Below are 16011 nucleotides of genomic sequence, written 5' to 3'. Positions count from 1 at the left end.
CTCTGTGGTTGTTATCTCTCCTTTGCTCAAACTTCAGTCTTGGGTCATGAAGAGAGGAAATGTCACAATAATGATTCTGACACATAATTCCCAGCTTTAGTCAGAGAGACTAAATTAGATTGTCATGGAAATGGTTTCGGTTACTGCTGTTTCTGATGAGTCTTACAGATGATAAATGTGTCATACACAGTCTGTGTTTGTAAGTCAGTGTGAATGTGAAAAGGCCTAATGTTTTGGTGCCAATTATTGTATTGTAAAAAAGAAGCAGAGCAAACAAGTATCTAAAGACAGTTGTGAGAGGTTACATTTCCCTAAACGTTGTAACATATCAGTGGGGCATGAAGTATTATATGCAAATTATGGAGGAATGAAATGTAAGATGCTGTAAATGTAACAACGGGTAATCAAAATAAATTATCGCAATTATTGGCAATAGAGCAAAAAGTAGTCATTTCTTTGTTAGTGTGTTTACTCCCCTCTGCAGGCCAGGAGATGGAGACCAGAGGACAGAAACACGTGAGGCTTTCTTACCGTCTTTGCCATATAGCTGCTGCCTTTTGCTTTTGTTTTGTCTTAACATATAGCACTTAATTTAATTTTGCACAGTAAACCTTCTAATTTGAACCCACCTTATTTATATGTTTGGACCTTGATCTTATGCATTGTGGAGACAGTGAAGACGACTCACATCAGGGTTCACCTTTCATCAAAAGGGTCAATGCAGGTGGTTTAGATTAACAAAGCAGAACATTGGAAGAGGAAGGCAAGAAGAGGAGGTCGACAATATTTAAAAAGAGAACAAACGAGGAGTAATGAGTCTTTATTGACTTCATGTTGAAACACTAGCTAAGTAATCAAAACTGGTTCAGTGTCATCATGAGGCCATGTGCTACTCTATATAACCAAATCAAACCAAAGAAACCTGTATTTATATTGCAAAGCAAATCGATATGGCATGTGGTGATCTATTCTCTCAAAACATACATTCATTCTGCTGTGACTGAATTATTAAAATAACATTTTCACTTCTGGTCACTACTCATTTTCTGTGTCTCTCTCCTGTTCCTGCAGAAGTAATTCCCTCCACATTGTCTGTCAGTGTGTGTAATTGCCATGTCAATCCAAACACTCAGTTCAGGTTTGTTCACTTCGGTTTTTCTCCGCTGTAACACATTGAATCATCTTTGGCATCACTTCCAGTCTTGCTTACTCAACACTGATAAGCGGTCAGATAGATTTGAAGGAAGGACATTGCAGTACATTTGTCAAATATTGTATATTGATACCAAATCTTTGTCTACTGATAGGACTTCTACTGCAATGTATCATATTAGTTGGAAAAAGCACTATAGAACATATAATATAAGGGACAGGCTCAGATTCTTATTTCAAATTATTTGCACGGTTCAAAAATGAAAGTGTTTCCTGTGCAATGTCTACAGTTCAGGCAAGTTTGTGTCATTATCTGCTGTACATACACCCAGTAAGGATTTTCACTAACACCAAAAATGCAAATAACTGCTCCTCTAGATTGGAATGCAAGCAAGAAAGCAAACATAACTTTTTTACTTTTTCATGTCAGTTCTATTTTTAAGCATTTCTGCTTGAGTGGTGAGATAGCTGGAAAACAAGGAATGACATGCAACAAACACAGTAGAGGAGCTGGACTCCACCCAGCAGCACAGCCACAAGTTGTCTTTATGGTGTGGTGAACCATGAAGAATCCCATAACAACAAATCCAATCTGGATCAGCGCAAGGCAACGTTAGAGTTCAGAGAGAGCGGATTCCTGGCCCACAATCCTCTATGGGCAGATTCCAGTGGAGTGGATGGTTCGCATGAAGAAGGTTAATGTGATGTCTGGATGATGTGAATGTAATGAAAGAGTCATGGAATAGGGGCAATAATATTATAAAAGAACAGAATAGACGACAAACACAATGCACTGCAATGCAAAGTACAAATAATGTAATACATTCTTGTGCAAGATTGGAATTGGGTTGTTTGTCATTTCTGCTTTCGGTTCCTTGTTCTTGCCTGGTTTGACTGTCAAAACCTTCTTAACCTGCACATTTAGACTTGTCAACTACAGGTGTAAATAATATAAATAAATAATGGCTGCGTTCCATTTCTTTGAGCCACTCCTGCAATTATACGTGCTACCATCATAACAGTACCAGGAGTTACACCTGATATGTTAAATCTCCTGCACTTAATCATTAATCATCATCATTAACATTAATCAGGTAACTGGACCAATTCTAAGGATCCAATTATTTTTAAACATCTACTGTTACGGTTAAATAATATTGCTTCTATCTTGTTCTAGTTGGTCAAAAACTTCATCATCTATGACCTCTATCATATATGTTCTATGATCAGATCATTTAGAGAAATTTGTGTGTAACGAATGATAACATTCTGACTATTAAAACCCAAGAGAGAGTGAGCAGCAACAGCAAAACAGGACAGAAAATGTTGTATTATCAAACAATTTGACAGCAGTATAAAATCATACCTGAGGGGCTTTTTAGCTCAGGTCAGAGGTGAGGCTGAGGCATTAAAGTGTAAACTTGGGTGGAATCCTTTATTCTTTTTATCGCCACCCAGAGGCAGTTTGGTGACATGCACTCGGTCTGCACTGAACAAAGAAGAACAAACACAGCCATGTGACTAATGACTGGATGAACCAGAGAGCAGAGTTAGTCAAAAAGATCTTTCAGTTTGTATGTAATGTAAATTCATAAAGATATCAACAAACAAGACAGAAAGACATGACTGAAGACAAGGAGTGAGACAGAGAGCAGAGAGGGAGAGGGTGACAGACTGGGTCAGGAGAGGAGAGAGATAAGGATCACTACAGATGATAGAGTGAGAGTGAGGGACACAGAGGGGGATGAGTGTACCTGGACACTTTGGAGTAATGGACGGTGACGTAGCTGGGGGTGGGGCTGTTACTTTCGGCTTCTGTGATTGGTGGAGCATCCTTCAGGGGAACAATGGCAGGGTGAGAGGTTTCACTGATATCCTCTGGCTCCTCCTGCTTACACACACACAAACACATGCATTTATATATTATATGTGTTGATCGAATTGCGTGTAGTTGCAGTTTTGTGTAGGATTTGGTGGGGTGTAAGTTGCGTACTGGTATGTCGGACATCTTGCCCGTTCTTGTAGGGAAGGTCTGTTGGGCTGACTCATAGAACAAGGTGTCAGCTGTCACCGACGGACGCTGTGGACACACACACACACACACACACACACACACACACACACACACACACACACACACACACACACCAAAAATACACGTTATTTTTCTTCAACAAATATTGTCAAAATCTTTGAAATGGATGCTCTGAAAAAAAAAAACAAGTAAGCAAACATTCTGTACAGGAATCTTGTTGAGAATGGTGGAGTACCTTGGTTGAATCTTCCAGTTGCTCCATATCTACTCTGTGCATGTTCTTACTGTCAACACACAGGCAGCCGTTAACACACACGTTACCCAGCCATCAAAGAATGTGAATGAATAGAAGAAAGAATTCCAGCTATTGGTATCATAAGGCTGATGTGGCTCCTGCATAGAGCCACCAAATGATTCTATAACATAGAGATGAACTCTGATGTTTCAATATATATGTATAAATATTATTTCTCCTTACCCCCTAAAACCTAAGCAGGTATCTAAAGTGTGAAAGAATTCACAGAATTATGATATGGCAGAATTCTTCACCTAATCATAATAGCCACAGTGAGTGTGATGAGCCCGGCAGACACACCGACTGCTGATGCCAGTGCTATGACCTTCAGGCGGCCTGTCAAAGAGAGGACAGAGTAAAGGTGATCAGAAAAGAAACGAATAATGAATAAAATAATCAGCAAAATGAGGAAATAAACACAAAGGGAAAGAGAGAGTGAATGGCATTATCCGGCAGACGTCTAGACTCGTGTCTTGTGTTTCCAATTGTGATTTCCAAACTCCCCGTCTTCAGCTGTCTAGACTTCAGAGTAGTTTTCCACAACACCTCATCACCTCCTCCTCTCCTCGCAAAGTGAGAGCGTTTTTCATGACTCACCATGACTCATAGAAAAACAGTCAAAAATCATGAGACAATGCACAACCAAGTCCAGACGTTCAGCGTTTTATCACCATTTCAGATACACAGAAAGTGATTCCCCGTTTGAGCTGCTGTCCTACTATCACATGGAAACAAAAAACCTTGATTTTTCTTGGACATATAGCGAGGATCGAAGTAAATTCCTGCACGCGCTAATTCAGAAAAAAGACAATTATTATTGTAACACACCACTGAAGATACCAGAGAGTGTGAGGGAGCGCAGCAGAGGGAGAGAGATCATGTCATATGTTACACTCTACAATTGTAACACTGAGACTTTAAGTTCATAATGTTCATTTAGTCTCTCACATATACTGTAAGAGGAAAAGACGAGTAGATACAAAAACTACAACTGAAGACATTGAGAACATCTACGCAAGGTTTGATTGCTGGGAAACTCAATGCAAAAATCCAATAAATCTCACAAAACAATCAAATCTCTATAGAAACTGATACACAACAAGAAACACATCACAAATTGTGGTGTAGTGAACAGCACAGTGCATCAGTGCCTCTGTACCTCTGACTCGCACGGTGAGCACTGGAGAGCTATGGGTGCCGATCCGGTTCCTGGCTTCACAGTAGTACTGCCCGCTCTCTCCAGGGCCGACCTCTGAGAAGGTGTAGACAGGCCCTGACCTGGTGCCCCACGCTGCAGGAAGCACAGAGAGGGAGGGCGACGTCAGAGACACAGAAAAGGGCAGACGCAACCTTTTTACCCAGATTTTAGTATGTGTATGCTGCTGACATTGTACAGAGCCTCCATCCAGAGTTAGGCGGTGCCATGTGAAGTTGTCTACTGCTGGGTTTGCCTGACTGCTGCATGTCAAGGTCAAAGGTCGGCCAGCGTCCACCACACTGGAGGGACGAGCAAGAACTGATGTGTTCTTAGGTGCATCTAGAGGGAGAGACAACGTGAGATGAAGAGGAAGAATTGATGCTACTCCAATATGATTCACCCCAGAAAATAGAATGAAGGTTTAAGGTGAGGTAAGGTGAGTGAAAGAGTGAATAATCTGTGAGGGCAGTGACAGGACAGAGAGGACAGCAAATGAGATGAGGTCATTGAAAGGACAGACAGGCAGTGGAGAGAAACTGTAGATGTATTGATGTCCAGGGGAGGAGAGGAGGCGTCCATTTGTTTGTTCTCTTAATCACATTTCCCCTTGTGTGGACCACAAATGTACATTTTGTGAGGACTTAACTACTGTCAGAAAGATCTCAATCCATAGGATTACCAAGCATGTTGCACACACAGTTCACACACACTCATAGTGTCTCCTGTACTCACACAGCACACTGAGCGTAGCAACAGGAGAGTTCTGGTATCCTAACGGGTTCCACACCGTACAGTAGTACTGACCAGCGTGGTGAGAACGCACCAAGGGGAACGTAAGATTCTGGAATGTTCCTTTTGCCAATACCTGGTCACCTAGGATACGATACCAAGCATACCTGCAGCAATAAGAGGTGATGAAGGTGATTGTGATGATGATGAAAATGGAAATGGTTGGATAAAATAAAGTTTGTATTATTGTTATGTCAATAATGATCAAAACAAGAATCGCCAACATTATTTGTTGGATTTTTCAGTCGAAAGCTGTCCTTTTTGATAAATACAGTGGGCGGAGCTTGTCGTACCTGTTGGCCGGAGGGTTGGCGCGGTTTACACAGCTCAGGTTCACATATGAGCCCTCTCTGATGTCTCCAGGAGGACTTAGCAGCACACGCGAGTTCTTTGGAGAGTCTAAACAGACAGACAGGCAGACAGAGACAGAGCGAGACAGCCATGTCATTACTGTAACTGTAAATGTTCAAATATGCCTTACCTCAGACTAGCAGCATGTGGCCATCTACTTCTCATGGATAATGAATAGAGGCAGAACTAGCAATTAACACATCTACATGCTGAGTCTGATGTCTTACATCTCAGAGAGCCTTCAAACACACACACATGGGATGTATCCTCTCAATGTTCCAGCATTAAGCAGTTAAAATGCTACTTTAGTGTTGAAGATGTTCCAACAAAGATCAAGAACAGACAAGACCTCTGTACAATCTACAGTACATGCTATGCATCCATGCATGAGTCTCACCGTGGATCCCAAATTTAGTCATATTCCAGAGCCGACCCAGAGTTTAAGAAACAGCCAAAAAAAAGACATTTAAAATAATCCCAGTCAGCAAACAGGACGTTAATGGAATGTGAATCACTTCCCGGTCCGACCGCATGACACAGGAATTATATTATAACAAGTTTAAAAATAGATGTTGCCCAATCAATATAACCCAGACTATCTAAACACATTTACACCACAGGATCCAGTGAGAGATGTCGGCCAGGACATGAATGTTCTGCACTCAAGTGTCTTTGGCTTTCCTCTTACTGGACAAATGAAATATGTATTTTGAGAAACAACAGTGAAAAGATTCAACACAAAAGATCATCGTAAAATAAATCTGATGTCATTGGTTCCTAAACCATGGTCTGGGGAACTCCAAATGTACCTGAAAGAGGAATATCAGGTCACAAAAACTGATGATCAATAATTATGATGTCAATAATAAAAGCATTAATTTGATTTATTATTATCATTATATAAACCTACAGGCAAACACAAACACGGAGCCTACAAATGTATCAAACATACATGTGACATTGAGAAGATATGGGTTGGAGCGGTCCGTCCCCAATGAGTTCCTGGCTACACAGAAGTACTCTCCTCTGTCTGTGTATTTGAGGTTGGGCAGGTGGAGCTGAGGCCTAAAACTGTCTGGAATGCTGCCACTGTCCATGTCTGGAAAGCAGACAAAGACACATGTACACACACGTCAAGAAACAGCAGCATACTGCAGAGGTCATACTGTCAAGAAGAGGAGAGGTCATAAAGAGATGTATACACTCAACAGATTATGAACATGGATCAAATTAAACAGTTGAAAAGATGTCTGTCTATTTTGAAAGTTTCTCAAGTCAAGTCCAGCACATAAACAGGAAGGTTTGGTTTCCTCTACCTTTAAACCATGCAAAGCTCTCTACAGGTGGAGCCGCATCACTACTGCAGGTCAGAGTGACCGACCCCCCCTCAGACACCTCCCTGACTGGAGAAACTGCTATAGAGGTGGAGCGAGGACCATCTGGTAGGGATGAAATGAGACAGAGAGAGAGAGAGAGAGACGACAAGTGAGGACAAAGAAAGGTGAATGAGGTGACAGTGTCCAGATGCATAAATGATGTGAAATGGAGGCTCAGTATAGACTGTATAATCTCATTTATCAGGGCCATCACCAGGCCTGCGTGGCTTACAGTTAATTTTCTGGAGATGCTGCAATGCTAAAATATTCCCTCATATTCTGAAAAACACATGGCTAGAATTTAAATGGTTTGCAGGGAAAACATTATGAAGCACAAAAAGAATGTCCAGCAGCTGAAGTCTGATATCAAGCAAAAATTGGGAAAAATTCCACCTTAAAAACTACAACAATTAGTGTCCTCAGTTCCCAAGCGACTGCTGAGTGTTTGTGGAAGGAAAAGGTGATGTAACACTGTGTAAACTGTGTCACAGGCATCACAGTTGGAATGAGTGAATATTACAAAAAAGAAAAGTCAATCAGTAAAACCATCAATTTTCTTGCATTTGTACTGTTTTCAATTAAGTAAAGGTTAAAAAGAATTTTCAAAGTTTTCTGTTTTTATTTGCACTCAACTGTTATGGAATTGAGGTTTGTATTTGTTCACATACTGCAGTTTAGATAATGTTTCTCTATTCTTAAAAAGTCGGTCAATAACTTTTTGAAACTGCTTTGTAAGACAGTCACAGTTATTGTTTGTCCTGATATCAAAATTAAAACATTAAAACTTTAAAACAAATAATTGCAGTACTTGCAGTCAAAGTTGTTTACGTTCCTGCCACCGTGTGATGACATTAAGGTGTGAGTGTGTAAAATAAACAATGTCTTGGTTGATTGATGGACTGAGCTCACTCACGTCCCACAGCGAGAGACAAAGATGGAGACTGTACATTCTGAGGTGGGATCGGTCGACAGCTGTAGGCTCCAGCATGCTGTTGGTCAAAGTGGTGGACGGTCATCCACTTCTCATAAGCGCCGAGGTTCAGGCCGTTTCTGTGCACAAAGGGTCACAACAGTGCCTTAAGCCTAACATGGTCTCTGCCTGAGACTGTATTGTTTCCCCACAACCACTTCAAGCTGTATGCCCATGACACATATTAACTCTCACACACCTGTAGAGGGCAAGGCTTCTCCCTGGAGCTGCACATCCATGCGCCTGACAGCCTACAAACACAGTCTCACCAAATCCAAACATGTTGCCAAGTCTGGCAGGATGAACTTGGACCTGGAGGTCTGAAAAGTACACAAGTACTCAAGTGATCATATGTGAATATGTGATTATGGTTCTTGTTAGATGTACAACAGGCTGGTGAAGTAGCCTCTTTCCTACCTGTGACATCCAGAGTGACTGTATCAGGGGACGTCCATCTCCCCAGTGGCTGGTCTGTCTCAAACCTGAAGTGGTACTGGCCTGCATCACTCAGTTTAACTCCCCGAATCTGGACTGAGCAGCTGGAGTAACTGCCACCGATGTAGCTGGAATCCAGGATTTACTTATAACCGATTGATGCATTATTTCACATTATATATGAAGTGTGTCAGCTCTCTTATTGATTTTGCACTCATAGATTATTCTCCTACCGTGTGCGCCCACGGTATGATAGGCTGATCTGGTCGGGGTCAGTGTGATAGGTGAACTCCCTGTGACCTTCTGCAGACACACGGAACCACATGACCCACTTCACTGTGTGGGCTGGTAAGATGAACAACACGACAAAACTGTCCATTAGAAAGCATTCAAAATGTTCAGGCCCAATTAAAGGATGATATCAATGTTGATGTAGAAGAATTGAGCTTTTTAAATATATACAGATCATTTACGTTCACTATTTCACCTGATGGGTAATCATAACGGCAGGGCAGAGTGACGGTTGTTCCTGCCCACACACAGATCTCCCTCCTAGAAAACGACACACTCCACTTGCCCTGGCTACCTGCAACACACACACACACACACACACACACACACACACACACACATACACACACACACACACACACACAGAAATTCACAGAAAGGTGTTTAAAAGTTGTTGTTGTATGTTTTTAGGTCTCTACACACAACTTTTCTTATATAGCTTCTACAACCTCATCTTGAACTAATTAAAGAAATTCATATACATAGCTACATTATATTTTACAAAACACTTTGGAGAACAGATGTCAACAAAAAAAGTTGCGCTTTTGTCAGATTTATTCCTTCAATCTGTCTGTAGAGAGGATAAGTTCAAGCCCAGTATTGCTCAGCTCAGCGAGTGACACACAGAATGCAGCAGTGACAGTGAGACATGATGTGCAGCAGTGGTGTCATCCTGTGCGGCTAACTGCCTGCCTGGCTGACTACCTTGCACAAAAGTCAATCAATACTTATAAATAACCCGAGCGTAAAAGCAAGGGCACCTGGCTGTACAAACTTATATGTATGATTCCTTTGCCTCAGTTTGATCTGTTTATATGCTCTTATTTTTCATATTTATGCCATTTTGTTTTAGGAAATAGCTAGAGTACAAGAAAATATCTGAAGTAATTCAATATAATGAAAGAATTTACCCTCATCTGTTCTTATACTTCAAAAACAAAATCTTGTCATATTTGTACCACTTAATCATAATTTTAACTTTGAATGATTTATTGAGGTGGTTTTCTCTCACCTGGGAAAGCTGTAAGGATGGTGGCCAGAACTAACGCACCTGCCAACATCTCCGCTGACACAAGCTCTGTAATGTCACCGGAGCACACACACAAGGACAGACAGAGGTGAGTGAAACATTTAGTTAAATAACAAATAAAGATATATAAAAAAATATGAGGCACTCACCTGTTAAAGTATCTTCATTCACATCAGTCAGTCACACAGAATGGAGCTTGTGGGATGCGTGCGGTCCTGATAATGACAGAGGTAACAGGATGGGATGAGAGTTGCATGGTGGTCAGAATTGTGTAGTAAGAGCTGGGAGGAGGAGGAGAGGAGGAAGAGGAGGAAGAGGAGGAGGAGAGGAGACAGAAGGAGGAGAATGAGGAAGAGGAAGTTTCTATTTTCTATTCAGTTTCTATATTGAATAGAGAATAGAATAGTCTCTGGACTGTAACACTGACATTCACCATCACAAATGTCTCTGCAAATGATGCGAAGAGAAGAAACACCAAAACAGATTCAGTCACTAATTAAACTTCTTTGGTATCAGTTGGCGTCTTTTGTGTTCTTTCTTTTTAACTTGTGCACAAGGTTTTATCAAAGCTGCAGCTCAATCATGTTCAAACTCTCTATCATAGACTGTCTATGAATGAGCAGCCCAGTGGCACTCACTCATGCTGAATATAATAAATTCAGTTAAGGTATCTCTACTTTAAATGAGAAGCTGTCACTCTATGACAATGTCACAATATTGGCACAGACTCAATTGACTAATTATGAAAGACAGGCATGCATGGTTCATTTTTTCGAATGAAATTAGAATTATTGGCGTACATTTCTATATAAATCCAGCAGACACAGACTCCCAGATGTCCTCTCATCCACTACTCTAATTGGGAATTATTGGCAGAGAAAGCTACCCACAACTAGACGTGGTGAGGTTCGAGACCTTTCAGTCAACTGTGTCCACTTAGCCTGATGAGTCTAAATGACTTTAACATCCTATCCTGCAACGACTTGGCCAATAGATGTCAGTTTAGCGTCACAACTCAGCCAATTGGCTCCTTACCCCAGCTTTGACCCAGGAGTAATGATGATGTACAGTTTAACATTTCAGTCAATCTCCACTCACAGTCATCCAAGTCGGGGGGAAGAGTGGAGACTTAACTTCAGGGTTGCAGAGATGATATCTGGATCTCCATCTGGAAATGAACGGTGACATTTTACTTTTAGCCTCCTGATCAGAGATGATTAAGGGAGGAAAAATAACATAAGGAACCAGTGCTAAAGATAGGAAGCATGAATCACTCTATATACTGTATCTCATGTCTGATTAATGATCCACACACATCATTTTGTTCTGGGTCACTATAAAACAAGAGCAACAATATTAGTGGTAATGAGTATAATGTTTATTCTCAAAAGTCAGTGTTTGAGTCCTGCAGGAGACTGAGAACCTGCGTTCATGATTTTATTTGATGATGGCTGTGCCATGTTCCGTGGTGAAGCTGAGCCTGACTTTGAACTGAAACCATAATAAGGAACAGAAATTCCATGGTTGGGAAAGTTACCTTTAGAAATTAATCAAAACCTTCAGGATGTGAAGTTAAATTTACAATATATTCCAGTTCACAGATTGGTAGGTTGGATTATGGGCTGGGACCCAAAATGGGTCACAGACCTTCTACCATTGGGTCTGCACATGACAAGAACACTCACATGATTTAATGATCCTCGATCCCAGGAGGGGGAAGAAAGTAATATGGGTCCCTCACTGAAAAGACCCTACTGCTTTGCACACATAAAGGAACCTTCCCCAAATAGTGTCTGTATTGTTTTGAGAAAGAAGACTGGAGGGTTTGAGCTTAACCTGTAACCACACAATGACTTCAAAAGGATCATGGCACACTAATAGGTCAAAGCCTGATGTAATCTTAATAGAAAACAGCCAGACTAAACGAATGAAGAGAAACAGATGGATAGCACTAGATTAGGTGTGACTGACCACAAACAGAGAAACACACATGCAGAGAGAGGGAGAGAGAGAGAAAGAGAGAGAGGGAGAGGGAGAGAGTGAGGGGGAAAGAGAGAGAAAGGGTGAGAGAGAGAGTGAACAAAAGAGGGAGAGAGAGGGAGTGAGAGTGAATGAGCGAGTAAGAGAGAGATAGAGAGAGTTAGAGAGCAAGAGTGGGTGAGAGAGAGGGAGAGAGAGGGGGGAGGGAGAGAGAGGATATGACAGAGAGAGAGATGAAGACAGTGAGAATGAGCGAGCGAAATAGAGGATAAGGTTGATAAAGGAAAGAAAGAAAGAAAGAAAGAAAGAAAGAAAGAAAGAAAGAAAGAAAGAAAGAAGGAAAGGAAGAAAGAAAGAAAGAAAGAAAGAAAGAAAGAAAGAAAGAACGAAAGAAAGAAAGAGAGAAAGAAAGAAAGACAGAAAGAAAGAAAGAACGAACGAACGAACGAACGAACGAACGAACGAACGAACGAACGAACGAACGAAAGACCGAAAGAAAGAATGAACAAATGAATGAAAGAACGGACAAAATAAAGGGCAGGAGATGAAGCAGGAGAAAGACCAAGAGAATGGAAGAAAACAAATCAATGGAGGGTAAGGTATAAACAAAGATTAGTGTTAGTTATGTGAGAGGGGGAGAAATGGAAACTATACGAGAGAGAGCAGTAGCCAAATGTATGCCTGTGTATCCAACCCTTACTGCAGGGAAGGGATCCATCCATTGACCGCAGCCTCCAGGCCAGATGAAGTGTGACCGTCTGGTGGTCAGACTGGACCTGAAGATTTTCCGCTGTTGCAAAACACTTCCTGCCTGCTGTTTTCATGTAATGTGACCGCTCACAGTTTGCTCCCCTGCTATACTTTAAGTTGTACAATATGTTATTTCTATGTTATTCCTATGCCCACAGATTAGACTCTTGGCTCCCAAGCCTCCAACTTTGGAAGGACTCCACATAAGCAAATAATGATTCGGCTGTCCAACATGTGTTAGTCTTCAATTTGAGTGGTGCTCTCTATGGGGGAGAGTCTGGGCAGGAATGATGATGATCAGAGCTAAAATCATATGTGACAAGGTGATATGTTGTTTTTGCTCTGTCTTTTAGGAGCTCTACATGATGACTCCATGAATGGGACTTTTGCCCAGTGAATCACTGTGTGTATTAGAGAATGAATTAACAACACTACCTTTTTTTCCTGGTAAATTCTGGCTTAAGCTTGTATCAGTCATTAAACTGATTCATCATATCATTAAATATATAATGTTTAGGCACTTGACTCTCACAAATAAGCCAAACTAAACAGTTAATGAAGTTTCAAAACTCCTAAATCTTTGAAACCTATTGGATCGCTATTAAATTTATCCTGGTTTCGCTCATTCCTGTCCCATTCACAAACTCTGCTGGGTCAGATTTCTGCTCCTTGTCTGCCAGAGACCTGTCTGTGGCTGCTGTGGTATTCCACGCTGAATGAGTCATGTCTGGCGGTTATTATGGGCAGGCGTTTAACTCCCCCACCCCCCATCTCTCACCCCGTCTAGTGGCAATAGACAAAATTACATCTTTTGTTGAGCCATATCCAACCAAGCTGACTTCATTCAAGTTTTCATAACCAGGTTGCTTGAAGTGATCTCTAATAATCAGACGAGCCCATGTTATAACAATTGACAACTTTATTTCATATTCAAGTGGAGATCGCAAGATTTCCAAATACACTAAATATATATGAATAAATTTTGTGGAATTTTGTCGGTCAATAAGAAAAAATAAGAATTTTCAACCTTAAATCTTTTGTTTTTACCTGTGAAATGTCTTCCAAGCTGTAAAATAATCAAGCAGACAGCAAACATACATAATCATTTAAGCACGAGTATCAGGATGCTATCCATTCTGCTTTTAAATCCTATTTTACTCTTCACTGACTACTATGAAAAATATGAATTTGTAGCCAGTTCGATACTGATCTTTATTCAACAGCTGGTCAGTGTGTGTGTGTGTCATTTTTTGCGAGCCAGGTAACATACTTATTACTTCAAATTTCATGGAAATGTTTCTGCTTGAAACAGGTTTGACGAGAGAAGCCACAACCACTAGTAGACAGGCCATCAGGAGAAAAGAGTGTTTTACCCACAGGCCACTTTAGATCAGCCGCTGGGGATTGATGCAAGGGTAAAATGATAGAAACACACACGCACACACACACGCGCACACACACACACACACACACACACACACACACACGCACACGCGCACACACACACGCACAAACACGCGCACACGCACACGCACACACACACATAAAAGATCCATTGTTTTGACTTTAAATCCACCCTGTCCCTAAATTGCCCATCACAATGCAGGACTGAGCACAAAGAAAATGAGTGAACAGATAGAGCTATAAGCAATCAATCTCCACTCCTGATGGTCCTGCCCCTGCATGAGCCCAGAGATTTAAGCAGGTACATAATCAAAAACTGGTGACCAAAGTTTCAAAAAGAACCCCTCATTTCCCCTCAATACAGCACTCATTCTTTCATGTGGTAGTACATTAAACATTCCCATATTGTGTAACTGTGGGTGGTGGGTCCTTTATCCAGTCTATTAAAATGCATTTCCTGAATAAAAGTAGTGATTTGCTGCAGAGCTTAAGGTGTATATGGGAAAGTGTAAACTCTCTGGAGGGAAAAGTCCAATAAGAATAACCCAGGACCCTTTCATATTTTTACTTTCAAAATGCCACTTGGTTCCTTGATTTACTGTATATCAGGATCGTCTGGTGCTTGGGTGTTCAGTTGATCCAAATCATATTTTCTACACGCTCTAAATCAGTCATGTGGCCTGAACCTGAGAGTAGGAGCGTCAGTGGAAATGGCCGATGCACATACACACACACACAGGCGGCAAGGCACATTAAGAGTTTGTCGCTTTGCTTCCTCAGGCTGTGGGAACTGCAGGGTGAGGGAGAAATGAGCACACCTTGTTCACTTTTACTGTTGAGATTTCCCAGCTGCAAAAACTTTCTAATGAGCTTGCTAAATCTTGCTCTCTTTCTTTTTATTTCTCGTGTTTTTAAATATGTGAGGAAGCCATTTCCTGGTCAAAACTGAGAGAGAACATGTGTGTGTATGTGGAGAGATGGTGTGTGGGACTTGGTGAGTGTGTGTGTGTGTGTGTGTGTGTGTGTGTGTGTGTGTGTGTGTGTGTGTGTGTGTTCGTGTGTGTGTGTGTGTGTGTGTGTGTGTGTGATGGTTTTACCATGTGGAGAGTCCCTGTAAGGGACTGAATGAAGACGGATATGAAGAAGCCTGTCAGGTCTGGGCTACTGTCGGAAACCCTCCTTATATTACAGCCTCCTCCTCTTCCTCCTCCACTTCCTCTTGATTGTTTTTTTCCTGAAACAGAAAAGAAGAAAATGCGCTCATTCATTTATCAGCCTTTAACAGTTTGTAAGAGTCAAACAAAAGGGACTGAAGGGGTTATCTGTAATCTTTGGACAAAAATATACAAACATTTGATCCAACTTAACTACCATGAGCAGTGGGCAGCTATAGTGTGGTGTAAGGGGGACAAACTCCAGCGCTACAAACTAGTACCTTGGTCAAGGGTAATGGCAGGATTCCTATATTTTGTGAAATTTGAGCGAATTTCTGAAAAGACAGCAAAACTCTACCATTCCATCTGTTTGCTGTATGTGACTAAGAGTGTGTGAATATTACTCTCTGGACCATTGTGCTATTTTTTTCAATGCTTCCCCCTTAATTGGTCAAATATTTAATGAAGGGTTGAGCCTCCTCAGCCCAGAAACAGAGCGCTGTTTGTGCTGTTTTGGGGGAAGACATAGAGTAACATCATGGCACGATACATTTCTCATGGAGTGAAGTTTGCACTGTTGACTGCAAACGACAGTAGAAGCAGGAAGCAGAAGAAGGAACAGAATTGTTATTCCTTGAGATAAAAAAAAAGTGTAAAGAAATTCAAAAGTGTACAATTTCTGTCAATCCCATATACTGATTTCATATACCGATTATCATTTTAAAATACATTTACTTAACTATCAGATGAAAGTAGGTAGGGTAGGCAAAAGCAAAAGCGTCTGCCAAATGATAGTAATGT

At 41.1% G+C, this 16011-nt stretch overlaps 1 protein-coding gene across 1 annotated transcript; it reads right to left on the bottom strand.

Annotated features, from left to right (window-relative positions):
• Positions 1 to 2540: 2540 nt before the first annotated feature.
• Positions 2541 to 9953, bottom strand: LOC143000779 (B-cell receptor CD22). The gene is given in 18 exon segments (XM_076150207.1): positions 2541 to 2588; positions 2590 to 2641; positions 2907 to 3040; positions 3146 to 3232; positions 3423 to 3471; positions 3737 to 3818; positions 4642 to 4773; positions 4870 to 5019; positions 5413 to 5576; positions 5763 to 5868; positions 6773 to 6919; positions 7137 to 7259; positions 8110 to 8246; positions 8366 to 8486; positions 8584 to 8729; positions 8835 to 8946; positions 9089 to 9187; positions 9905 to 9953. Coding segments are annotated over 18 exon segments (1938 nt in total).
• Positions 9954 to 16011: the final 6058 nt, after the last annotated feature.

This window comes from Genypterus blacodes, unplaced genomic scaffold, assembly GCF_046128005.1.
Source record: "Genypterus blacodes isolate CSIRO-AG114 ecotype Tasmania unplaced genomic scaffold, CSIRO-AGI_Gbla_v1 ptg000052l_1, whole genome shotgun sequence".
Lineage (NCBI taxonomy): Eukaryota > Metazoa > Chordata > Actinopteri > Ophidiiformes > Ophidiidae > Genypterus > Genypterus blacodes.
Note: the sequence above shows the minus strand (reverse complement) of the source record. Positions and strands in the feature narration are given on the sequence as shown.